The sequence below is a fragment of the Elgaria multicarinata genome, chromosome 2 (genome assembly GCF_023053635.1).
Source record: "Elgaria multicarinata webbii isolate HBS135686 ecotype San Diego chromosome 2, rElgMul1.1.pri, whole genome shotgun sequence".
Classification (NCBI taxonomy): Eukaryota; Metazoa; Chordata; class Lepidosauria; order Squamata; family Anguidae; genus Elgaria; species Elgaria multicarinata.
The window spans coordinates 69,418,213-69,445,561 of NC_086172.1; the positions used below are offsets into that span (position 1 = coordinate 69,418,213).

Genomic DNA, 27,349 nt, shown 5'->3' on the forward strand with positions numbered 1-27,349 from the left:
TTTCTTCCAAACCAGTTTACCTTTTCATTTGAATGGGTAGCCTGCACTTTACACATACTATGATTTGCCCGATTTGGACAAAATGATCAATTCGTTTGCTGAGAATGCAGAAGCAATTGGCTTGTGCAAGAGAAGTTGGGAAGGGGAAGAGAGAGCATGCAGGAAAAACACTCATTTGCAGTGCCAAATCATAGTTTGGTGTTATATCTGAATGGGCCCAGGAACTCCCCCCAAATCACCCAGCAAGCTTTATGGCTGAGCAGGGACCTGAACCCATGCCACCCTCATCCAGTGCAATACTCTAACCACTGCACCTCACTGTTCTCTTTCACATCCTCTCCTCACAACTGTGGCAGCCAGCAGGACCTTCTCATGGAATCTCCTGTTACCTCCCACCCTTCCTTCCATGCTGCTTTTGAGAACATCACACCCTTCACATAGTGGCTACTGGCTTTGAGAAGTGGGCTATTTGTCAGAGAGACCTATCAAGTGGATTTGTGATAATATGATGAAAGTTAGCTTGGCCATCTGGGAGTCATTTCAGATGTACGGTGGCAATCACAAGACTTGATTTAGAATGGGCGCTGCATGGAAAAAACAAAAGTCTACATGAGTGGTGCTGGTGGCATATAAGATCTAGGGGGGGATCTACACTACTGCTTTAAAGTGGGCGAGCTGGTTTAGAGTCCTGCTGAGATAAGAACATGCCCTGTCTCACATGGACCTTTGGGTTGTGCTCTCACAAGGAATTTGAGCACCAGGGCAGGATAAGATTACTGAGGATCTGGCCTTGCTTTTCTCTTGAGATGGGATTGCTCACTGCACACTCAACGCTAGGTTGCATCACTCAGCAATTAGCCTGACAGTCTAGGAGGGGCAAGTTTTTCCAGGTCACAATAAAATTCACAAACACCTCAACATTTGGGTATGGTATGATTCCATGCCACAGAATTATCCTAGGAGCTGCTCATGGTTACAAGGGTTTCTTATTCTGAACTGCTGGATGCTGAGAAAAATACAAAAATAATCCATCAAAGGCTTCCCTGCAGCTTAGTTCTTCTGGGAGTTCGACCTGATTTGGCAGAGTTTACATATGGCACGTCTTGACAACTGGTTACTTTCAGTGGCTCACAGTTTGAATTCCGGCAGCACAGTATCGTGATACGAAGGGAGGACAAAACCCCGAATTTATGACTTGCGCCCCTTTCCTGACATCACTCACATGGACAAGCTGCTCCTGCGTGTCGTACTCCTTTGCACAACCTTCCCAGTGACAGTTGGTCTCATAAATAACTTCGGGCTCCTGTTTGCATTCATCCTTATCAAGTTCCTCTTTCAAGTCTGTCAGATGCTCCTGTAAGATACAAAGCGCTCTGTGTAAGACGGACTGGTTTGGCCTGAACTCCTCCGTCACCCATAGATTACACAGCAGGTGCCGGTGTAAGAAAGGAAAGAGCCACTGCAGGGCAACAGCAGTAGATGCACAGAGATGAGCACTGCAAGCTGAATGAAGACAGGCACAGAGATTTTGTTCCTTACTTGAATTAAAGGATCCGTCTGCAGTCTTGCTGCTAAACAGCTGCTTTATTTATTTTCCTCTAAAACTCATCCATCCATCCATCCATCCATCCATCCATCCATCCATCCATCCATCCATCCCATATACCTCCCTTCATCAATGATTTCAGGCATTTTATAAAAACCAATGGCTCATCTACACCTGCAGCCCTTTGGGGAGTGGAGAGGGACGATCCCGGAGTTTTCCACTTCTGGGATTGTCTTTCAGGGGCCACATGCCAATGAGTTGTCCCGGAAATAAAGAGGGACATTCCGGGGCACCATTTTAATTTACTTTTTAAAGAGAAGACATTTGCGCAATTGCATGGGCGTGATCCTGCGCGAAGGAACTTTTTTTATGAAAATAAAAAATAAATCAAACTCGGTGCTGGAAGATGCCAAGCGCCATCCCACAAATGGCGAAAATTCTCTCCCCTCACCCCCGATGCCCATGGACTCCCCCTCCACAGCTCCATGCCCATTTCCTGAGCCCCACTGCTCGTGGGGAAGAGGGAGGACCCTGCAAGGGAGACCCACGCTGCCCGTGGTGCTTGGGATGTTCCCAGCTATCCTGGGAGAACTGAGTGCTCGTCTCTGGTTCACCCCGGGATCAGCTGAGCATCATTTGGATGTGCAGGGACAACCTCGTGAACACCCCGGGATAAATGGCAGGTGTAGACAACGCCCTGTACAACAAGTACATCAACAATGAATGTCTATATAACAAATAGTAAATAAAAGCCCAATTCTAAGTCAGGAAGTTTAAAATATTGAAGATTGTAAAAACGAATGCTTGGTAAATGGGGAAAAAGGGGGGGTTTGACTGGCATCAAAAGAACAGTAACGTTAGTACTGGGGTATCTCCAGGGTATCTCCCGGAGGAGGGCATTCCATATGTGGGGCAGGAAGAACTGCTGAGAAAGCCCTCTCCCTCGTTGACCTCCTCTCCGATGCAGGTGGTATTTGGAGAAGGGCATGAGCCAATGACTGTAGCACGTAGGCAGGCTGCTCTGGGGGAGGCACTCCATTAGGGCTTTAAAGGGATTTCTTTTAAGGCTGCCAACGTGACATACTGGCTAGGAGTGTCAGACTGAGAGTCGTGAGTCCCAGTTTCTATTCTTTACTTGGTCATGGAAGCTCATTGGATGACTTTGGGCCAGTCACAGACTCTCAGCCCAGCCTACCTCACAGGGTTGTTGTTGTGAGGATAAAATGGAGAGGAGGAGGATTATGTATGCCACCTTGGTAGAAAAAAGGCAGGACATAAATAAAATAAATAAATAATATATAGGCAAGCAGTGCCAGTCAAAACTCTGCTTCTCGCATTTTTCACTAATTAAAGCTTCAGAGGCAGCCCTATACAGAACACATGGCGGTATTCCAGGCCGGATGTTACCAGAGCATGGAGAAGCATGAGCAGACTGTCTCTGCCCAGCAGAAGTCACAGTTGGCATACCAGCCAAAGCTGGTGAAAGGCCCTCTGTGCTGAAGAGGTCACCTGGGCCTCTAAAGACAAGGCTGGATGAAGGAGCTGTGCATCTGTTCTGTAAGGGGTGAGATCCCCTACATCCAGAACCCACTGAATTCCATGCCTCTTTACAGATTAAGAAACAAGAGAGTCAAATATAATTTGCACTAATACGGGAAATCCTATACTGATATTGGATCCAGAGCTCCACGTATGCTCCAGGGCACCTACAGAGGCCTTGTTCTCCATCCCCACCATTTCAGAGGAGTGAGCAGGGGCAGCTCATTACCCTGCACAAAGGGATGTGTGCAATTCTCAAGGACTGTTTCCAGTGGAATGTAAATGTAGTTGAGTTGGTGGCTCCAACATCAGCTGTTCTCCAAGAAATTAAAAAGGGGGCTGATAGGATAGAACTACTTTAAATTGAAAGACACCTTAGCAAATGTTTCTCCAACTATATCTCATGCTGGTTTTATTATGAGGCCTTCGTGAGTATTTTCTAGTGTCCCAACAAGACTATGCCCCGATAGCTTCAAACTCATGGATGCAACAGCTTCTGTAAACCTGCTTTGCATTCCTGTACCTTTTAATATCAAGATCTGCTAGCGATTCTTTTTGTTCATAATGCTTTGCTATTTAACAGTCAAATGGGGTTTGGAGGGAGCAAAGTGCACTGTAAAAGCATGTGCTTTATTCTTTAAACAGCTGGGGTAATTTCAGATGCCAAGTGTGACTTTTATATTCATTTTAAAAAGTTTACAGGCAGAGAGATTGGTGCTAATTAGCCCTAAATTGTCAACTCCTGTTACAGAATGCTGGAGGAAAGTCACAGCCGAATTCCATACAAGGATGTAAATGCATCACAAATAAGAATTTAAGAACACCCGTACGAGATCAAACCAAGGGTCCATCTAGTCCAGCATTCTGTTCACATAGTAGCCAACCAGCTGCCCATGAAAAACCCACAAACAGTGCAACAATTGGTCCCTTCCAATTCTGTGATTCTTGGTTCAGGGAGAGAGAGTTGACAGGCCCTAACCAAGCTGAGATGTTCTCAGAGTCCTTCATTTGGTTAACATGGCATTGGGATGGGCACATTTCCTTCAGACAGGAAGGAGCACCACATCAAACACCAAGGCCATGGCTAGACAGGGCAATATCCTGGTGATCGCCCTGGGATTATCCCTGTGCATTCACTTGACACACAGGGGATCCTGGGAGCAGGGAGGGATGATCCCTCCCTTTCCCCGGGATATCGGCATAGCCTCCCCCCCCCCCCCCGCTTCTCCCGTGGTCTCAGGATGATCCCGAGACCACAGAATGTGTGGACAGGTGTTGCGGGTTGTCCTGGATCCTTGACACAGTCCTTGACAAGGGATTTGTTTTCACACATCCAGCCCCAATTATCACATGGAACATGTTGAAAATCTTATGTAAGTAAATGGAGCAAGAAGCTCCATTGGCTTTCATTAGATTTTCAAAGTGCTTGTTGTGAAAATCGGGGGTTAGAGAATCCCACCTGCATGCCATGGGTCTTTGGGCAACAGGACTAATGATGAGGTGGGATTTTCATGAGGGGCACTTTGAAAATCTAATGAAAGCCAGTAGAGATCGTTCCTTCATCACTTACATTAGATTTTCAACGAGTCTGCTGGGATGTGGGCTGAAGGACTGAGGGGGAGGGAGGATCAAGGGGAGGATTGGTGTGATCATGTGATGGGCACAGTGGCTTATCGTGATATACGAATGTGACCACAGTGGCAAATCCAGGTTTGCTGCCAAGTGTGCACTCGATAAGGAACCTCAGCCAATTGGGACTTCTTGGCAAAGGTGATCAGTATGAAACAGGCATTTACAAGTGTGCATTGGTTGCATTCATACTTGTACATGTTTAGGAGTACATGTAAAACATCTTTGGTACACACCTAAAAAAAAGCAGCATTTAATGAAGCCCTTGCTGCTAAATTAAATCTTAGGATTGGGGATTTAGCAGATAAAATTTGCAACTGCACATGGGAATTAATTAAAGGGCACTTCTATTAATATTGCCCTGCTCTGTTCCTCTGTAGATTCCTAACCCTAGGAAAGCAGAACATCTCCTCTTCCAGTCTCTTCGTGCACAAGACGGAAATCTGTGACCTGATTAAGATGGGAGTAACGTGGGTTGGTGATTTCATGTCATGTGCTGCTTTCTGCCATTGTATGCCGAGGTGTTCCTAAACCCAAAGCTCTGGAGAGATGCCTCTTTGCCCTAATCGTGCTGACTACAGCATGTTTATCTTTCCCAGATATGCTATCTTCATCAATTTTACCAGCCCCCTGATGATTGCACATGTTGCTGTCCCCATGCATCATGCCAAAACCCGCTTCTGAACTGGAGCTGAAAGAGAGATTTGTCATAAACTCTTCTGTTGGCTTGACAATAGCACAGCCTCATATTTCATGAAAATGAAGTGCCCAGAGCACTCCCAATAGTTTACAGTTGTGATAAAGAATGGTCAGATAGATACTGTCAGCCATTAAGCAGTTTGGAAGTGCGCGGCTCCGACAAGAACATAGAAGCCGGTGGGCTCTTCTGGGTGTCAAATGTTGTGTCACCGAGGTAAAAGATGCTGCTGTGAGCAATTCCTTCCTGAATAGGGGCAGCTCCTTTCTGGAGAGCATCCAACCTACGTACAAGATCTCCTGGTAATCTATGTTTGCTTTGAGACACCATTACTGCTTGCTTTGCAGTCTACAAGTGTCAAGCATAATTTTTAAAGGCACCTGGCTGAAATATGGCATTTCTACCTAAGCTGCCAGGAGGATTCCATGACCCAAGAACCCACAGAACGTCTCATTCCAATCACTCATGAAAACCTGTATCTGCCCATCATGCTGGGGCTTTGGGTAGGAGATCTGTTACCTTGAAACATCCCTGCTCGTAATTCTTTCCCAAATATTCCACCTGCCCCCAAACACATACATCTTTCAAAGTGCTTGCTGTGTGTTAGAATTTTTCAGGTTATCAGCTGCCAGGAGCTATCATATGTTTAAATGTATCCATTTGACCTTGATGTGACAGGGAAGTGGACATTTCCAGTTTTCAATGCTGCTGCTGTTCCCTGTGTTGGAAAGGACCCCAAGGAAATCTACCCTATTTTCCCCACTCTCCCCATTGCATGGCAGAACCATCCATTCACAAGCCCCATTAAAGATCAACCTGTTGTAATTCAGCCCACATTCAGGGTCAAAGTGCAGCTGAAACTATTCAGGCTGCAACCCTAAACACACTTACTAGAGAATAAGCTCCACTGGATGTAGTGGATCTTATTACTGAGTAAATATGTGTAGGACTGCACTGTAAGTCATCTGAATGATTTCAGATGATTCAAGCAAGCAAGCCAAACCACACACTACAGAAGAAAGTGAAACATTATTTACCAAGGTCACTAGTGATTCTGACCTAGGGCAAATTTCCCCTGTCATTTCCAGTATGGTGATCAGTTACTCTTAGGTCATTCTCTATAGTTAGTGTTCTCATCACATGGTTGGTAGCATCTAATTTCTACATCATGTTGGCACATATTGGTCCATACCAGCAACTGTAATGGGAATAGGGTTCTGGCATCGGAAGTACACATCTGACCCAAACAGCCTATGTGATATGCAGGTATTATTGATATGACATGGAGGAGCTGGCCATAGAGGAACAACAATCAAGTCACAAAGGTGTTGTGCAAATTTAGGCCTTAGATTGAATGAAACCATGGGCCAAAACAGACATTACTTATGTGTAGAGCAGCTACATCTCTCCCCCGCCCCCATTTTTTACGCTAGATTAGGGCCCTAGCATGAGGGTTAGGTATTTTGTTTTGTTTTTAAGATTTGGATTGGCCTAGCAGCTCTGACTTCTTATATATATATATTTTACTCTCTCTCTCTCTCTATATATATATATATAAAGTCAGAGCTGCTAGACACACATTGAAAGTAATGTCTGTTTTGGCCCACAATCCCCTGAATTTTCCCCAAAGGAAATGTCTTTGGGGCAGAGCACTCCCAGATGGCCTAGAAGAAGGGAAAATCCCATGATTCTGGGGACATAGATGAAAGAGGGATCAGTGCCATCACTGGGCAGGGAACCATAATGCATCCAAATGCAATGGATGTGAAGTCTGGTGTGTTCACAGCTGTAGCTCTCCATATTTTCAAACAGCAAAAATATTGCATTGGAAACTGTTGTCTTGTTACTGTAGAGAGGAATTAATAATTTGCCCTGAGTAGTTGTTGTTGGTAAGAAATCTGAGGTCCATCTGCTCAGATGTTGAAGGTGAGCTTGTACCAAAGAGTTACCTGAGAAGGTGGGGAAGCTGGTGGCAGAGTTTCCATTTCAGTTTTGACTTTACTGCGTTTATTAATTACTGGATTGACGGTGCTGCTGACGGCTGACTCACTGTTCTGTTTGCTCTAAGGAGACAAAAATGGGGACATCATATCAAAGTTCTCAAGGATATGCAGCATCGCCATCACTTATTTATTTAAAATTATTTTTAGGCTGCCTTTAATGGTAAAAGAGGGTATATCACCCTCTTGTGATATAGCAAATTCAATGATCCATTAGTAGGAGCTGTAGTTTAGATTAGGTGAGAATCAATCCAGCAATACTGTAAGGTTTTATGGTGGCCTTCAATATGGATGTTGGAGGAATCTGGTTGTGGGGTGGAGCTCAATGAGCTTTCATCAACTTGGCCCCCCAGGACTGCAGTTCATCTTCTGCTAGCTGACCTGATTTGGTCTGCAGTGAGTCAGTCCAGCTAAAGGATTTTCTGCATTTTTGTTTGTTTGCACAAACAAAGATTTGAGGAAATTGCACTTGCAGTTTGTGTAATTTGTGCAAATTTCAGCTGCAATTTGTGGAAAATCCCCAGGAAAAAATTCCCAGATTCTGGGAAAAACTATGGCTTGGCCCACAAATGTGAGCTACGTTGGGCGTGTTATGGAATTCCGGTGAGCCCAGAAAGGGCCGGATTTTCTGGCGACAGACATCCGTAGCCTTCAAAAAGGATACAGATTTTACAAAAAGGGCAACACTGAACTGAATATGTGGTGTGGACTGTGAACACAATCACTAATATCCACCTCTAGCTATATTTGCAAAACCTACTGACATGTCAGCCGTTATCATCAGAATCAGGAGCATTTGAAAGAGCCAGGGTTTCCTCATTCAAAATGTGACTGACATGTGGAAAACTGACAAGCAAATGCACTCCTCATAGTTTTTAACTGAAATCTCCTTTGCAATTATATATTTAATATATCTAATATGTATTTTATGAATTAAAACTCCACTCTTGTTTGTTCTTCTTCTGTTTAATATAATGCTCGCATGCAAAAAAAAGGAATGATAGTACATCTGTGGAGGACAGCCAGCCTCATTACAGCCTAGGGTTGGGGATAAGGTGCTACTGAGGAGTGAATTTGCTTCTCAGTTTAAAAGAAATGACCCATTCACATAACCATTTTTAAGGTTTAGTTTTCATGTCCTCCACTTAACGGGCCCAGGGCAACCTGGTCATTTGAACCAACTGCTTCATGCACAAATTGCTCTCTGGACTAGCCTAGTAGATTTCCCCACTCAATTTATAGCAGTTAATTTGGCAATCTGAGTTCACAGCATCTGATTCATTTGCACGATGGCTGCAAATACAGAAACATAGGAAGCTGTCTTACGCTGGGACTGTTCACATGAAAGGACAGCCCAGCGTGGGTTATTTAATCAATAAGGTTGTGGCGTTTGTAGCCACCATTTTGAATATGCCCCCCCACACACACACTTTTGGGTTTTCATGTTGTGCAAACTGGCAAGCATAGGTCTGGTTTAGGGCTCTGACTCAGTGACTGGATTCAGATAACAAGCTGCATTGCCCACGGGCACCAGGTTGTGTATACAAAACCCGCCTCCCACTCAGATACTGTCATATCATGTGAATCTGGTGAGCGTAAGTTATGTGAGAGTTGGCGAGGCAGAGGACCATGTAAGCTGCCTTGGCTCCAGGAGGAAAAAAGCAAACTATAAATGTAACAACAACAACTAAATAAATAGAAAATTGAAAAGATGAGTCTTAATAGACAGAGACTGCATCTTCTTCAAGGAGTTTGTGGTGAGCCCAATTAAAATTCTGCTAGAAGCCACTGCGGATCCTACCTGGTTAGAATCAGCTATGCAGTTGCTACTATTATTGATCTGAGCAGGAGTAGAATTGACAGAGATGACAGCCACATGTTGCCGTGCCGGAAATGTCGGGGATGGCTGTATGAAGGGTGGTGTATGTCCAAATGCGGAACTCAGGCCTCTTTGCTGATTCAGAATCTGCTGGTATGTCACCGGATTGATTGGATGAGGGAAGGTGAAGGCTGGACTGAGGAGAAAAAACAACAACAGAAGGAAAACATATGATAGTTGGAACATTTTATTTTTATTTTATTAACTTATATACTGCTGAAAGATAGTGGGTGTTCAACCCGTTCTGGATGGGATTGCACTCCCTCTGAAGGAGCAGGTTCACAGCTTGGGGGTTCTTCTAGGGTTCTTCTAGAACCATCTCTGTCACTTGAGGCACCAATTCAAAGTGCTGGTTTTAACCTATAAAGCCTTACACAGCTTGGGACCACAATACCTGATGGAATGCCTCTCCTGACATGAACCTACCCATACGCTATGCTCAATATCTAAGGTCCTCCTCTGGGTGCCTACTCTGAGAGAAGTTCAGAAGATGGCAACAAGGGAGAGGGCCTTTTCAGTGGTGGCCCCCAATTATGAAACGATCTCCATGATGAGACTCACCTGGTGCCAACATTGTTATCTTTTCGGCACCAGGTCAAGACTTTTCTCTTCTCCCAGGCATTTAACAGCATATGTTGAATTTTTTTAACTGACCCCAGAATAGTTTTAAATGGATAATTTTGTATATTTGTTTTTAAATTTTGTATATTTGTTCTGTGTTTTAATCTTTGTAAAACAACCCAAGAGCTTCAGCTATTGGGCAATATAAAAATGTAATAAATAAATAAATAAATAAATAAAGTCTTTAAGCAGCTAACATTTGGTGAACAATGTCTGGTTACGGGCAAGGCAACTGGGATAAGGACAACATTGTTGGGTTTCTTTCTCCTCTTAGAGAGGAAAAAGATTTTACCACGTGCAACACAGGATTTGTAATATATGGCATAATCTGTCCCTGTAATAAACTATATATTGGCAAAACTACAAGAAGTGTTAAAACCAGGATAGGTAAGCATATTAGCAAGATCAAATGTGGAATAGAAGGAGCATCATTAGTTCACCAATGGAAAGAGAAATCACATCAATTAAAAGATTTATCATTTTGGGTTATAGAAATAATCAAGAATAAATCTGATTGGATCCTTTCAGAGAAAGAGGCCAGATGGATCATCAGGCTTAATACAATCAGCCCCTCTGGCCTCAATGAGTCTTTGGAACTATCGGCATTGCTATAAGAAACAGCTGATTCCAACTAGTTGTCAAGGTCTCTTTTCCCTATATATCTCACTTCTTCCTGTATCATGCTAGCCTAGCAGCTTCTGCAGACAACTGCATGAACATTGTAAGTAAATACTGTTGTTTGTTATTGTAACATAGATTATTTGTTCCTGGTTGTTATATTTTGCATAGATGCTCCAATTAGTTGAATGATGATGTATTACACCTTTTTTGATTGCTATTTGTATGTCTTGTTATACATATTGTTATACATATCGTTTTAAAGTTTTTCTAACTAGATATTATAAACTTTTAAGGTACAGATACCTGTAAAATGCCTCTAATTGTAAATATTATGATACAAAGGACTTCTTTGTTTTTTAGATAAAGCCCTGAGGAAGAACTCAACTGCGTTTGAAACTTGGCACTTTAATAAAACTTTTACTAATATTATTGTTGAAGATTACTTGGTTCCACCCTTGCCTTTGGCTATTTTTTGTTTCAAAAAATGCACCTACAAAAAAGGTACTATTACTTTAGATAAATCTCAATTTTAACTTTAACCAACAACTTTAGATTATGGAATTTTCCACTGGCAAATTCTGATTTCCCCAGAAGTTCCATGTAAAGCCATTTCTTCTATTATCCTATGAGGTACATTGATCTCACTAGACCTGGCCTTTGTCTATATTTGCAGAGTGTGAATTACACATGGGCAGGCCTGGAGCCCTGATGGAACCAAAGTTAACCCTGTTCATGAACTGTTGGGGCCTTATGCAGGCATGGGTCATTGTTAGTTAGTGTTCACACCGAGGGACAGCGCACTGCACAGCATAATCTTCTCATATCTCTTAGAGTCTTTCTTTGATGATGCTCCTTCTGTTCCAGTCGTTATATTTGTGGGGAAGGCAGCTCCATGAAACTACAGGTGGGACTTGCTGCTAAATCCAGATTAGAAACCAGATTCCTGGAAATTAAAATCCCTTGGAAACACAGGAAAAGTGTGAGACTGATATGTTACTTAAATAGGATATTTATTCCTATTTCCTTGGACTTTGATCCTCATACCACTTACTATCCTCTATCAGTAGTCATAAGAATTGTAATATTAGACATTAGAAACAGAATATACTGCACAGTAGAGCTACACATAATAAAGCAGTTAGGTACATTGGCATAAGAATGTTTATAAAGAGAAATTAGGGGGTGTTGTGGAGGAAGTAATTTATTCATGTTAACATCCTTCTGTCATCATCACCATTGGTCAATTGGTCTAAGTGGCTCCTCATAGTGGGCAGATAAGTGGTAGTGGAGGAATACAGAACAGTATATTTGCTGCTGAACCATGATCACTTTCAACAATATGAAAAAAAGACACACATGCTAAATGTAATGTACTCTTCAAATGCTTGAAATCAAGGAGCACGTTCATCTCTGTTTAAGTCTAAGGCTTATACTACAGAAATAAAATTCATTTTGCACACATTTCTTCCTTCAAAGGTTCCCTTTTCTGTAAACACTGGTTTTGACAACAGGGCAAATGTGGTTAGCACAGGATTCCCCAAACTTCCCAGAATGACAGCTTTAATCATTGGGAGTTGTCTCACTCATCTTAGAGAGGCTACACTCAAAAAAGCGGGTTAAGGACTTTACTCCTTCTTCCCTTACCTTATTGCCCCTGCTGATAAATGCCCGTACGAGCCACTAGCTGCAGAACTACTTCTGGAGTTATTTATATAAGCCACCAAGGAATTTGGTGAGGTCCGGATCATTGTCTGGAGATCAATGCTGGCGTCGGACAACGGGGATATCGAAAGTGCTCGCTTCCGGCTTAATCTTGGAGTCACTCTCGGACTAGAGAATCTTGACACTGTATGAAAGGAAAATAAAGGGAAATGCCATGTTTGGATCTGGACTGAAAGAACAGAACTTAATCTTTCAAAGAAAATTATTTCAGCATAGATAAAGGACATAAAAACCACTGTGCCATCCTTTATGTGTGTACTAAGAAGTAAGCCCCATTATGTTCAATGAGTACTCATTGAACATAGGTTTGTTTTGGATCACAGCCTTCGAGTACAATCTTATGCATGTTTAGACCAAAAAATGTCCTACAACTCCCAGCATCTCTTCAGCTGGGTGTGCTGGGAATTGTATACCTTTTTTCTGTCTAAACATGCATAGGATTGAGCCCTTAGTATTTTTGCACTATCCCATGGCACTAATCACAAGTTAGCTCCTTATCTGGGATGAAGGGAAGAGAAGAGAAGAGTGTAGGTGATGAGCTGTCAAACTCAGTCACATGGGGTGTGTCCAAGGCAGCCTCTTCAAGGCACACTATATAGATTACTAAAATAAGTCCGCAGCAAGGAAGCTTCCAGTTCAAATCTCAACTTAGCCATGCACCGATCAAAAGATCTTACACAAGCCACAGTCTTTCAGCTTTAGATCCCTATCAGTATTATGGGGGTAATAATACTGGCCTACCATACAGGGTTGTTGTCAGGGTTAGAAATGTATGAAACAGTTTGAACATTTAGAAAAGTATTGAGTTGTAGGATTTTATACAACACAGTGGCTATGCAAAAACTAATCATGTGATGAATTGCTTGTCTCCATATGAATGGATCTGGACTATAAGAACTTCTGAGTCCCTTTTCTGGGCGCCCACGCTGAGCCAGTTGCACTGGGTAGGTACCAGGGAAAGGATCTTCTCAGTGGTGGTACCCTGGATGTGGAAGGCATTCTGTGGAGAGATGCACCTGACACCTACAAGGTGGTCTAATCACTTGTTTTTTATATGATAGTTACATATATATATATATGTAATGCTCTAATTTTTGTTGTAAGCTACCTCGGAAATTTAGTTATAGGTGGCATATAAATGCCTCGGATAGATAGATGATAGATAGATGTGGGGGCTCCTCCCATTGTCATATTATTTGTGTGAAGCTCAAACCAGTTCTAGCCATTTTCATCTCCACTGAGAGCAGGTCTTTCGTCAAGCTAATGGGGTCTTCTTAATTGCCCATTGAAGACCAGGCCACCCCAATATACTTTGCATTGTTACAGGGAGCAATAAATTGATCCTGGGAAAATTCATTTCTTCCCAGCTACTTTGAGAATTGCAGCTCCGCTCAGAGGGACCAGGGGATTCTGAGGCCAGATGACATCCCTGCCAGCCTCAGCTCTGCTACACCACCGCTTTCCATCCCCTCCAAGAAATGGTGAAAAGTGAGAGATTCTATATGGTAAATGGCTACACTCAATACTGCAGAGTAGCTTCTGTATGGCTACATTGAAAGTGGACATCTGTGCAGTTGCTTGATCAGCATTAGATCTTGCCTTGGGCCCCTGGGACAGGGAGATCAATGGGGAGAGCAGAAGTGCAGGCGGCACGTCACCCCCCTCCTCAAACAGTATAAGAGCTTGCTTCTTTACTTTAATTTTTTTATTTGCAAATATAACAAAAAAGAAGGGGGCACAAGGAGAAACAAGAAAGAAGGAAAGAAAGAACATATCATAAAACATTTCCATACACATTAATTTATTTACATCACTCTAAATGCAAAAAAGAAGAAGAAAAGAGTGGAAGAGAGGGGAAAAGAAGGATTTGACAATTCTGTTTCATAAATACGAGCAGTCCAATATATGTCTAAAAAAGCATCCATATGAGACTGATGGTTGTAGGAGAACACTCTAAGAGCTTACTGAAGTGAGGAGCTGCCCCTATTTGAGTAACTTACACAACAAACTCACAAGAAACCTATGTTAAGAGATAAAGGGAAGAAAAGTCAGATCTGAAGAATTTAGTCCTGTCTGCGTTTTGAAGTGAACCGACTTGATTCACACCTCCCAAACAAATGTGCGGACCAGAATGCATTTATTCTTCTGATTTTGTGCTTCTCCAGATTGTGCAACACAAGCTTCTGCTTTAAAATGTTCTGAACATTTCAGGCCAAACTCCACATAAAATGCATGTTTCATGCTAACTACAAATAAAATGCATATATTATATAAAAATGTGTATTTCACAATAAAATGTATATAAGGCATGCATGAGGTTTCAGGCAGATGCCTCTCCAACCCCGAAATAAACACATTTTAATGTGGAAGCAGAACAGGACAGTCTTATGAACGAACACATGCCAAACTAACATAGACTGAAAATAGATTGATCCCTGCATCCCTAGTCAGTCCTATGTTTCCTGTCCTGGTCAGTAAACGCAGTGAATCTGGATCAGGGGACGTATGAGTGTGCTACAGCAAGAAAACATGCCTCTTCCTCTTGTAACTGCTTGTCTTTCTGAGTGAGGCTAAAGGGACACTTTGAGGGCCAAGGATATAGGGCAAAGAGGTCCCAGTCAACGAGGATGCTAAAGGAAAACAACATCACTCCAAAGCCAAATGCCTAATTTACAGGTATTGGGATGAGGGAGGAATTTATTCAGTTTGCATTTTAATGTGAATTTACCTAATTTCATATTAGGTAAATTCACATTCTATGCAGCTTGAAACCCAGATATCCTTTGAAATTTGCACTTTTACCAATTTTGCAACGGGGTTCTCCAAACCAAAAAAAGTATACAAAAATGTATAATTAGGGAACACAAGGTTCAAATATGCATTATGTTAGGAAAACAGCTTGCAAAAAATGTGTACAAAATACTTATTAACTTTCATGCCAACCTTGGGCGGGGGGGAATCATCAAAAAGTTTAAGATGAACTGAATTTAAGACTGGAGAAATTCTCAAAGTTCAGGGATAAGTTGAATTTAAGATCAGAAAAATGAGGAACAGAGAAAAATTGCAATTGACAGATTCATCCATCCCTAGTCATATCATATCTGATATATGTATATTATATAGTATATGATATATACTATATCATATGATATAGTTTATATCATACTGTTTGTTTTATACTTTGAATTGTTTTAGTTTTTGTGAACCGCCCAGGGAGCTTCAGCTATTGGGCAGTATAAAAATGCAATAAATAATAATAATAATAATAATAATAATAATAATAATAATAGTCAGGGATGAACCCAAGATTTACGAAACCAGTAAAGACCGGTAGCAGTCACGGTCCATTTGTATAAGAGGCAAGACTCTTTGCTTTCTGGCAGGGATGTGCAAATCCACAGTTCTCGAAGGGGCTGTTTAGCATTCTTCAAAGTACTTTGGTATTTTGAGAATAAGCAAAGTAATGGGAGGCAGGTAGTGTAGGCCCTTCAGTTTGGGTCTGTCTCTCAGTTGACTTCATAAGAGTTTGGTATTTAATTAATAGTTGGTTTGTTTGCTTTCCTTGTTAAAGAAAATGTTCGGTCTAGCTAAACAGTTCATCTGTTTGCCTGCTTTTTTTTCCCCCACAGGAGAGGGGCTAGACTACATTTCAGTTCTCAGAACGGGATCGTTTGGGTCGGGGGGGGGGATTTATGTTGCGGGGAGAGGGAAAAATATATCATACTTGCTATTCAGGGAGAAAGACGACACGACACCACTTTTACCGAATAAACAGAGACATTCATTTGGCAGAGCTTTCAATCAAAGTCTTTCACCACCTCTACAATTAAAAAAAAAAAGGGGTGTGGGGAACATTTTAATCTAGAAATCAATTCACAAAGCAGGCACACAGAGGCTAACTATTACTTGAGCGTATACTTACTGTATTAGCAATTGTCAGCCATTAAGTCAATAAGTGATCTCCAATTTGTTTAGATTTGTTTGCAGGTGCTGAAAGTTGGTAGATAGCCTAAAGTGTAATGAGGGTCAGGTGGGAGGAATGTTCAAGGAATTGTTACTGGAGAAGGTCTTGGACTTCAAAGGTTCTTCTCTTTATCAATCAACGATACCGGCAGTATTCAAATAGGCTGTAACTATTATTATTATTTATTATTATTATTTATTTATATAGCACCATCAATGTACATGGTGCTGTACAGATTACACAGTAAATAGCAAGACCCTGCCGCATAGGCTTACAATCTAATAACGTTAGGTCACAGAACTAATTTATTACATTTCTATACTGCTCAATAACCAAAGCTCTCTGAGCAGTCAAGGAAAGCCTGATAAAGAGTTCTGTAGAACTTGCAAGCTTGTACAATCTTGCAGAATATTGTTTGGTCCTAAAAAAGGTATTGCCCAACTGTGGAGTTTTGGATTTTCTTCTTCTCATGGACAAGCACCGCAACCTCTGTTGTATCAATTATATGGGAAGTCCAAAAGTAACTTAGGCTTTGTTACAGAGGGGTAGCCATATTAGTCTGCTGCAGCAATAACAAAGAAGCGTTTTGTGGCACCTTAAAGGCTATCAGATTTACTACGGCATAAGCTTTTCTGGATTAGAGGCCACTTCATCAATTGTATGAGATACTAGCCAATGCCAGCACTTGTCCAGTACAAGCAGGAATTCAAATACAAATTCCATCTTGATTTACTAGAGATGTAATTGGAAAAGTGGGAAAAACAATTCAAAAGAGCTCTGAATTTGCAGACAAAAGCTGATACTAGAGCAAATCCTACATCTCCCTTGCTCTAGGTGACAGATACACCTTTTCCTTACATTGCCTATCTCTTATACTAGACAAAAGGAGTTTGTTTCAAAGCAGAGGAGTATGTTCTAACTGTGAACAATTTTGCAGCTGCCACTTATCAACAGTGCCACCCTCTGCCTGTTCACATCACCAGCTGAGCTATCTGTATATAAAGAACAGCATTAAAAAGACCAAAACTGTGCACACAGGAAACCCAGGAAAATTTAGTGCATGTATAAATCGACAAGATTATTTGCTTATTTTGCACAATTTATTCTAGTTCTTTCTAGCCATGGTGTAGTAAACTTTGTAGGGTCTGAAAACCCATCTCCTGACCACTGGAAATCCTTCTGAGTTCCTATGTGGTTTTGAAGAGTTTAGCCAACATTTCCTGTACACACAAGCTATCTATATAAATATAAGCTAGAGTCTTACTCCTCCAGCAAAGGAGATCGTTACCTTGTCGTGGTGCTGGCAGAGACACCACACTGACAACAAAGGTCCGCATAGTTAAAGCAATGGTATTCCCCATAGTAACCTATGGCTGCGACGGCTGGACCATAAGGAAAGCTGAGCGAAGGAAGATAGATGGTTTTGAACTGTGGTGTTGGAGGAAAATTCTGAGAGTGCCTTGGACTGCAAGAAGATCAAACCAGTCCATACTCCAGGAAATAAAGCCAGACTGCTCACTTGAGGGAATGGTATTAAATAGGGATGTGCTCCGCTTCTAATCGGACCGGAGAAGCAGGAGCGGAGCGGGGGGCTTCGCCTGCCCTTAAGGCGGAGGCGAAGAGGATTGGGGGGCCGGCGGAGCGTGGTGAAGAGGATCGAGGTGAAGGCGGATCCTTCGCCTCGATCTGGAGCTCCGCCGGAAAGGTAAGTGGGGTTTACCGGGCCCTGCTGCTGTCGCCGTCGCCCATGCGGCGATGGCGGCAGGGCCCGGTAACCCCCCTCCCTGCCCTCCTCTCCCTTACCTGCCTCCATCCGCGGTCCGTCGGCGTCTTCAATTGAGCCCGCGGTTCCACCAGGAAGCCCAGACTTCCTGGTGGAACCGCGGGCTCAATTGAAGATGCCGACGGACCGCGGACGGAGGCAGGTAAGGCCCCCCTCTCCCATGCGGCAACGGCGGCAGGGCCCGGTAACCCCCCCGCCCTCCTCTCCCTTACCTGCCTCCGTCCGCGGTCCGTCAGCGTCTTCAATTGAGCCCGCGGTTCCACCAGGAAGTCTGGGCCGCAAGCGGAACCGCGGGCTCAATTGAAGACGGCGACAGACCATGGACGGAGGCAGGTAAGGTCCCCCTCTCCCTTGGTCCTTTACAGGGCTCTGCCGCTGGGACTGCCTTGAGTCTTGGCGTGCGTATGTATCCCTGGACAAGCTATCATGGTGGCGAGTTTGAGGTTTCTAAAGTGCAAATTGACGGAGCTATGGAAAGGGGTGTGAATGGGGTGCCCGGTTTTCATAAATTCCCCAAAAATCAGGGGATGATGGGATTGCCTTGAGTGTTGGCGTGCGTGTGTATACCTCCATGAAGTGTCATGGTGCCAAACTTGAGGTTTCTAACTTTAACAGAAAAAAAGTTGTATACTTTTTTAGCTTAATGCAAGCCTATGGGGGGGGGGGGAACGGAGCTCCGATCCGGATCTGGAGCTCCGAGCGGAGCGGAGTGGACATAGGTGGAGCGGGGGCGGGGTGGGGTGGGGCAGAGCAGCCTGATCCACAAATCGCGGATCTGGAAGTGAAGCGGAGCGGGGGGTCCGTGCACACCCCTAGTATTAAAGGCAAAACTGAAGTACTTTGGCCACATAATGAGAAGACAGGATACCCTGAAGAAGAGGCTGATGCTAGGGAAAGTGGAAGGCAAAAGGAAGAGGGGCCGACCAAGGGCAAGATGGATGGATGATATTCTGGAGGTGACAGACTTGACCTTGGGGGAGCTGGGGGTGGCAATGGCCGACAGAAAGCTCTGGCGTGGGCTGGTCCATGAAGTCACGAAGAGTCGGAAACGATTGAACGAATAAACAACAAACAAGAGCCTTACTCAGGAGCTATCATTACTCTGAATTTTGTGACTGAGGAGGCTTTTCTTTGGGGCTTACCTCATTCACAGAATTTTACAGGGGGTCCAGATGACGTCATCTTCCACTTGTAACCCTCCCATCCCCCCTTCTGTCTTTTTATTTCCACAAAAAAATCAGTCAAGAAGGAAAAGACGGAGTGGCTGCGCAGTGCCTTTTGATGGGTAGCACTAGGAGCCACCTGCTTGGAAACACCCCAGTGATACATTCTTCATTCTACCTTTTTAAATGTTTGGCTGGAATGCACACATCTATACAATGTGGAATGTGTGATATTTTTTTTTAAAAAAACAGATCTAGCTGTGTAAGGATCATGATTTATCCGAGTGCCCTGTAGGACATAAGAATATTGGATTATTAGATATTTGTATAAAGGGAGATGCTAAATGCTTGGGGCTCACTGTCAAAAGGCAACATGGAGGATACACGGAGCCTGACTGAGCCCTGCCACACATGCAGTCATGGCGGGACTTAAGGAGCCTCTTTGGAGAAGTAGATGCTCCATTTGCCTGTATGTCCCCATGCTGACATTGCAAATTTTCTCATGCAGTCAATCGCATGCCGCTAATCCAGCAATCGCTTCGGTCTGTGACATGGCCTGTGGGGCACAGCAGGACAAGGAGCTCAATAAGCATGTACTGCAGAGGTTGGACAGCATCCAATGTATATCTGACCCCCTTGAAAAACCTCTCTCTGAATGTGCTCTTGGGTAATAGTAGTTTGGCAATTGAGGAATCTTGCACCAAAAAGTCCTGATTTTGATTAAAACTTCAAGATGCTATTGCGATAGAAGTTACACATACAAACACACACATACACACACATAGAGCCACATAGTTTTCTCTGTGTCCAATCTCCTGTCTTGCTAAGAGGAGGAAGCAGGCTGTGTTTGACAGTCATATTTGTCTCTGTTACTCCCACACCTCAAGGGAGATCTGTTTATTAATGTGCCACTTCCCTTGATAAATTACTAAATAGAAAGAAAAGCCTTGTACTCATTCCTCGCTGCTCCTTCCCATGATTTATGCCCACAGTGTCAGCTCTGCCATTGGTCCCCATTAATTTGACAAGGGAAGAAGTCTTGATGTCCAACAGCAGCCTGGGTTTTATTGGTGCAGCCATCTAACACACCCCTTCTCTGCACACATACTGTAAGTAATTTTTTCCAGGGTATTAAAGCTCTGCTGGAAGCTGTCTGATTCTGCAGGTTGGCCTGGGACTCTTCCAGCACAAATCAAGTAATATGCATTTTATTACTGCTTTAATTTAGATCCTCCAGGTATTGCAAGATATGGAGAAGGGCTGTTTTGTTTGTTTTGTTTTTAAATGTATCTTCTATGATTGTGGTTTTAATTTTCCACTAGGGTCTCTCTGTTAAGATGGGTTCACATACGTTGCTGAAGTCACAAGGTTGACTTCTGATTATTCAACAGATGAATTACTTTTGTCTCTTAGTACAAACTCCCCTGCAGGAAGGAAGCAGGGGGAGAGTTTGTTTTCTTTTAGTGAAAAGTTGCACAAACATAGTTATGAGAAGCTAGGGGCATTTTTCCACACTTGCGGTTATTGAATGAATCAAATTTGTAGTGCAAATGTAAAGCCATATTGGCCAAAATGCTAATTTGCATTACAAAGGCTCATCACTTTTTCGTCTACATTACCACATGAATAACCTTTGCAAAAGGCTACAAAAGTGATGAAAGTAGCACAGAACTGTTAATGCTTTGTATGTGCTGCACTTTAAAAAAATCTTCCCAAAGAAAAACTCAATTCTGTAATCTATGAAAATTATGGAAATTAAACAAATTGTGATAATTTTGCTTTGGGGTGTGTGTGTCACATTTTATGAGTCAGTCTTTATTTTGCAGGGACTCTAAATCAATCATTTTCAAAGCTATATTCGCAAGCTTAATGGCTAGAAACTTGCTTTTTTAAAATAAAAAAGGTGAGGGGGAGAAAGAAAATAAAATTGTTTTTCTTCAGTTTTTACACAGAATACCCAGACAGCAGATGAGGCAATGAACAATGTGAACCAAGAGATGACCAAAGACAGAAAGCTCAAAGGCATTAGATTTCCCCTCTGATCTTTCTCCATTAAAGAGAGCTTTAGACCATTCTGTGCTAGGCACAAAAGAGGAAGTGCAAGTTCCCCATACTTCTTGTTCCTCCACAACGACGTCATGGCAGGAACACAGCACTTGAATGTTGCACTCCTGAGGGAAGTGCAGGTTGCCCAGATGGAGACTGGTGATGGCAGGGGGTGGGGGTGGGGGTGGGGAATGCAAAGTGACATTGCAATGTGACATTGGTTCACAGGAACAGGAAGCGTAGGGACCGTGTACTTCCTGTTCCTGTCTGAAACCAGAGTTACTTTGACATGCTTCTCTGTAGTAGTTTCCCCACATCACTGCCTCTTTTGAATTCATGCTAAGACCACGTTAGCTTGTGAATATTTTGCTTTTGTTTTGATGCCTCCTACAGACACAGGATAAAGTAGGCCATGGGAGGTGGACTGCTCCATTCGGGACTATTCCAAGACTGGTCTCTGAATTGTCAGCATTCATTAAAACAGTTGGTCTCTAGCTTTTTTCCTTGTGTATATTTTTCATGGAAAATATGCAGCATTCTGCCCAATGGCCCAGTAAGAAATAAGCAATCTTGTTCCAAATTGGTGGAGTATCTTATGAGTGGGCCCACAGTCAGTACTTTGGTGGTGAGAGAGCAAAAAGGGATACTGATGTTTGTGTTTTTTTTTTGTTTTTTTTGAAGGGGGAGCAAATAGCAAAAGCTTTAAGATAAGCAATCTATGTTGTTTAAAGCTATTCAATTTATTATCAATATTAATAATTAATAAAGAGCTTTAAACAACTTAAGGTGCAATCCTGTGCATGTTTAGACAGGAAAATGTCCTTCAGCTCCCAGACTTGTAGGATTTTTTTCTGTCTAAACATGCATAGGATTGTGCTCTTAGATTTTTTTAATCTGGGTTTTTGATGTTTCGTAATGATTGATTGCTGCCCCTCCACCTTCCCTTATGCCCCCCTTCAAAAGTTCTGACTCTGGATTGTTGAAGAGAAGAAGCTGAAAGCACCTGCCAGCCACTGAGATGCTACCTTGCCATTCTTCAATCCCCTATTTCTGGTAGCCAGCTTGGAAAAGGAACCTATAAGAACCGCAGGACCACTGAAACCTATCTTCTGCTCCATCTGCATCTAAAAAATGAAGTACAATACTATTCATAGGACATACAACCAGAAGCATCTTTATGACATCCACTCAAATCAAAAAGTAGCAAGCAAATGCATCATCAAAAGGACTTCTGGAGTTGGCACAGGACAAATCTCCTTATCACAAAGCAGCGACCAGCTGTAATCAACTTCACTGAACTGTTTCCTTGTTTGCATGTGCTGCGCTGCGGCATCACCTCGCTTCACTTCTTGTTTACGCTGCAGCAAATGCCAAGCATTCGTTCTGGCACCAGGTGATGTCCTAGAAGCCTGATTTCATAAGGCACAGAAGGCCCCTTTAGTTTTGCAGTTCGAGGTATTTGAAGATCCTTGCTGGGAGACAAGAAAGCGCCTTTCTATCCCACAGTCCACAAAAGTGGTTGTCTAGGAGTCCTTAAACCAGCATAAGTAAATGGGATTCTATTAGATTCCTTCAGAAATCGGTATTCAGTAAAGGTTTAGTCCAAAGCTCCAAGGGAAGAACTCTTGGAGACAAGCTATGTGTGAAGCTATCTTTTCAGTCTTGTAAATATTATTTTCAGTTGAGCACAGTAAAAGCCATTGAGTTAAATCAGAGGTGAATTATATTTTCAACCCAAATGCATAAACAACAACAATAATAATTTATTATGATTTTACTTGCATCCATTCAACCTTGATACCTACAAGCAACTTGCAATGGCCAAAAGCCAATGGTGTAGGACAGATTTCTTCCCAGCCTGGATGCACAAGAATATAATTTGAGTTTGCAAATCATCAGAAGTAGCTCTGTTCGCGAACCCAAATGCAGGCACAGTTTTTTGAAAAAGCTCACACATTGCTGAACTTGCAATCGTGTTTGAAAAATGCTGATGTTTTTCTTTTTAAAAAAGCACTTTAAAATGTGCATCTTTTAAAATATGCATTTTTAGGCTTTAGTTAATAGGGGAAAGTGTGCACTTTTGAAAAATGTGCACAGAAATGTACACTTTTCCTGTTTAAAATGCATTCTTTCCCCATTCAAGAAAGAAGAAAAACAGATCACAAACAAAAGTGGGAGTGAGGCGAAGAAAACTTTGAAGTGGCGTTTGGATAATCTTGGTGAACTGGAGCATCCATGGTTCTCCTATCCCGATCTGGCACCCTCCAGATGTGTTCAACTACAACTCCCATTATCCCTAGCCAGTCATGCTGGCTGAGTGATGGGCATTGTAGTCCAACACAACTGGAGGGTGCCAGGTTGAAGAAGGCTGGTATGGGAACACATTCCTGGTCAATAGCTGGTTGGCTACTGTGTGAACAGAGTCCTGGACTAGATGGACCCTTGGTCTGATCCAGCATGGCTCTTCTTATGTTCTTATACAACATTGATCTTATAATCTTGGGACTTTATTTATTCAAAGCATTTTATCCTGGTCTTCGGTCAAAAGGTACCCAGAGTAGCTTAGAAGAATGAATTAATCCATGTTTTGAAAACCATTTGAAGTTTAGTTTTGCTAGGTCCTTCTATCTCCAACAAGTATACAATGAAACAGACAGTATTAAAGTAGTCACTAAATTTTTTTGCTGAAAGTGAACTTCAACTGTGGAATTTCGGGGGAAATCCAAACAGTTTTGTTAAGACAGGCAAAATGTGAAGCAAATTTGGTAGTTCATCCTAAGACTAAACATCTGAGACATTTCAAGAGAAATGCAGGTTGCTTACCTGTAACTGTAGTTCTTCGAGTGGTCATCTATGCATTCACACATATGGGCTCTGCGCCTGCGCGGAGACCCGAACCGGAACCTTCTATAGCTTAGGGAAACGTTTTTGGCGGGAACCCCTCCCCCACGCTACTGCGCATATCCCTGGGGTTCCCGCCCTTACCTCAGTTTACAGGAGTCCGACATTGTGCCCCCATAAACATGAGTGTATACTAAATAAAGTCAAGTTGTACATTTAACTGTGTCATTTGTAAGTTTCACACCACTAAGTGGGGATGGTGGGTGGGTTGTGTGACTGCACAGATGACCACTCGAAGAACTACAGTTACAGGTAAGCAACCTGCATTTCTTCATCGTGGTCTCTATGCATCACACATATGGGCGAGTAGCAAGCTAATATACCTTGGAGGTGGGCTGGTGTATTACTTTAAAACTTCTGAGAGCACCATCCTTCCAAATGAACAGTCCTGCCTAGAACGAGTGTCTAAGCTGTAAAGCTTTACAAATGTGGAAAGGGTGGACCAGGTTGCGGTCCTGCAAATGTCCCGACGTGGAACAGCGCTGTTGAAAACCACAGATGTTGCCAATGGCCTGGCAAAATGGCCTGTCACGGGAAATTGCAGCTTTTGTTTGGATTTGCCCTGAGCAGATTCAACAATTATTGAATTGAGCTTAGGATGCTGGAATAAGAATTCTGCGTTAGCCTCCTGTAGTTTATGCATTGCTTCCAATCGTTTGGAAGTTGGTTGAATTGCGCACAGTGTTTCTCATGAGACTTGAGTCGTGCGTTTCAAGGTAGGAGGGAACGGAATTGCGAGTATAGAGTTCGACTCTGTCTTAAACACATCATATATTGGGTCATTTTCAACCTCTGCAGGTTGTTCGATGCCCAAGCATAAAGGCCGTGCCATCCTGAGGATATGATCTGAAAAACTTCCCATATCGTCCGATGGGGAAGCTGGATCATGGTTGTTAACTTTGTCCTCTGATGACGGCATCGAGGCTGCGACGCTATTGAATCTGAGTCAGACCTATAATCATCGTCAGGTGGCAATGCTTGTTCACAGTGTGGTACCGAAGATGATGCAGTAACCCTCGGTACCTGCAATAACCCTCGGTATCGAAGTATCTATTCTGCTACGGTGCCCTGATGGAGTTAGGGCCCGAGGTGATGAGACTCGAATGACCCTGGTAGGGGGAGAAGGGTATGCATAGTACTCCTCTTGTGTACATTAATCTGGATAGTATTCCTGGGATCGGTAATACTCCCAGTCATATAATTCATGACTATGATATCCTGAGTATTGGAAGATTCAATCATAGTCTGGTCGAGAAGGTACAGGCCTCTCTCGATGACTAGGCGGTGCCAGTACCATAGGTTGAGGAACTTGTTTGTCTGGCAGCGCACGGTATCGAAATAGCTGATACCGAGTCACGGATCTCTCCGTCCGACATTGAGCTTCTGGCTGTCGGTATGGGAGTCGGTATCGAAGAATTTTGTGGTATCGAGGTTTGCGTCGGTACCGTAATTGGCCTCGATATGGTGATGGCCCTGGGCGACGCCGTTGTTACGGTCGCAGCCCTAGAAGAGGAATGTTTGTCGGCCTCCTTTCTCTTTTGTTTTTCCTTTTTGATCGTTCTGCCGATTTCGGGATCCGCGCCATTTTGGCAATCTTTTTGGCTATGGATACCGCAAGGGATCGGCCTGGCGTCAGGGGTATGGCCCTGTTTTCCACCATCGTCTCTGATTGCTTTGCCGATTTTGAGATCCGCGCCTTTTTGGCAGTCATCTTGGCTGCGAATACCTCAGGGGATCGGCCTGGCGTCAAGGGTATGGCCCTGATTCCCGCCATGAGCTCCGATTGCTCTGCCGATATTGGGGTCCGCGTCTTTTTGGCAGTCCTTTTGGCTGCGGATACCTCAAGGGATCGGCCTGGCATCAGGGGTATGGCCTTGATTTCTGCCATCATCTCCTCAGTTATGACAAAGGACTGGATCTCAGGGCTGTGGTCCCTGCTCATTGTCCTTGAGGAGGATATTTCCGTTTGCCTCTGCGGCGTGGGTTCAGTGGCCTTCAGGGCCTTTTCCCATTCACGGCCATGCGCCTGAGGCGGCCGTGATCTGAGGATCACTCAGAGGAATAGGAGAAGAGAGGGATGAAAAATATAATAATTTATTATTATTATTATTATTATTATTATTATTATCTAGAAGAAGCAGAGAGAGAAGAGGAGAAGAAAGATATCTTTAAGGGTTTGAAGAGTAATAAGAAGATTATTTTAGAGAAAAGCTAGAGGAACGGTTATGAGGTCTTTGCACAATGGCGGATGACGAAGAACTGGTGAGGGCGGGAACCCCAGGGATATGCGCAGTAGCGTGGGGGAGGGGTTCCCGCCAAAAACGTTTCCCTAAGCTATAGAAGGTTCCGGTTCGGGTCTCTGCGCAGGCGCAGAGCCCATATGTGTGATGCATAGAGACCACAATGAAGAAGTGAAGAGTTTTGATAGGACGTGTGAAATTTCTCAAGGGGCTTTTGCATACACCTAGCTGTAGTATTCCTTGCACAGAAAATCTTTCTGCAGAGTATTAAACAGATTTTTGACTAAGAACCTTTTTGGGGGAGAAGGTGACACAGTAAGGGGTCAGCAACCTGTGGCCATTGGAACAAATCTGGTCCCTGATGAATGCCAGTTGTAGAAATGTGACTTGGTGACAAGCCACATATGCACACCATAGCTCTCCAAATGCACTTCACCACCTTCTTGCCTTCAGAAAGGCTACTTCTTTATGTGAAGCATAATGGTGCATTGGTTAGTGCTGGACTAAGACTGGAAAGTCCAAGGTTCAAGATCGTACTAAGCCATGAAGCTCAGTGGATGACTTTGGGCCAACCAGAAAGTGGGTCACTCACTCTGAGCGTAGCCTACTTCACAGGATTGTTGTGAGGACGAAATGGGTAGGAGAGAACCATATATGCCTCTCTGAGCTCCTTGGAAGAAGGACAAGATACAAATGAAATAAATAAATTTGTCCCCACAACCCATAAAAGCCTACCACTCCAGCTACATATATGCAGTCTAGGCTGATGCAAATTTGACTAATATATTCCGATTGCAGACTTTGTATTTTCTGATTGCAGAGTCAGTGGAGAAAGCTAGAGATTTCCCAGGCAAACTCAAAGTGACTATTCTGTCCCATGTACAGAATAACGCTGTATTCACAGATAAGCAACCTAGCAGACACAGTAGGACTCAGTGATCATGTTGTATGCTGTACATACAGTGTACAGGTTGGCCTTATAAAGCAATATGAAGCAG

At 43.1% G+C, this 27,349-nt stretch overlaps 1 protein-coding gene across 1 annotated transcript in view; it reads right to left on the reverse strand.

Moving 5' to 3' along the window:
• Positions 1–27,349, reverse strand: part of GLI2 (GLI family zinc finger 2) — a 277,978-nt gene that overhangs the window by 20,752 nt on the left and 229,877 nt on the right. Inside the window, exons 6-9 of the mRNA XM_063116688.1 lie at positions 12,177–12,378; positions 9,213–9,426; positions 7,361–7,474; positions 1,223–1,354 (exon numbers count right to left, since the gene is read on the reverse strand). Of these exons, the coding sequence (XP_062972758.1) occupies positions 1,223–1,354; positions 7,361–7,474; positions 9,213–9,426; positions 12,177–12,378 (662 nt within the window). The remainder of the gene's footprint in view (positions 1–1,222; positions 1,355–7,360; positions 7,475–9,212; positions 9,427–12,176; positions 12,379–27,349) is intronic.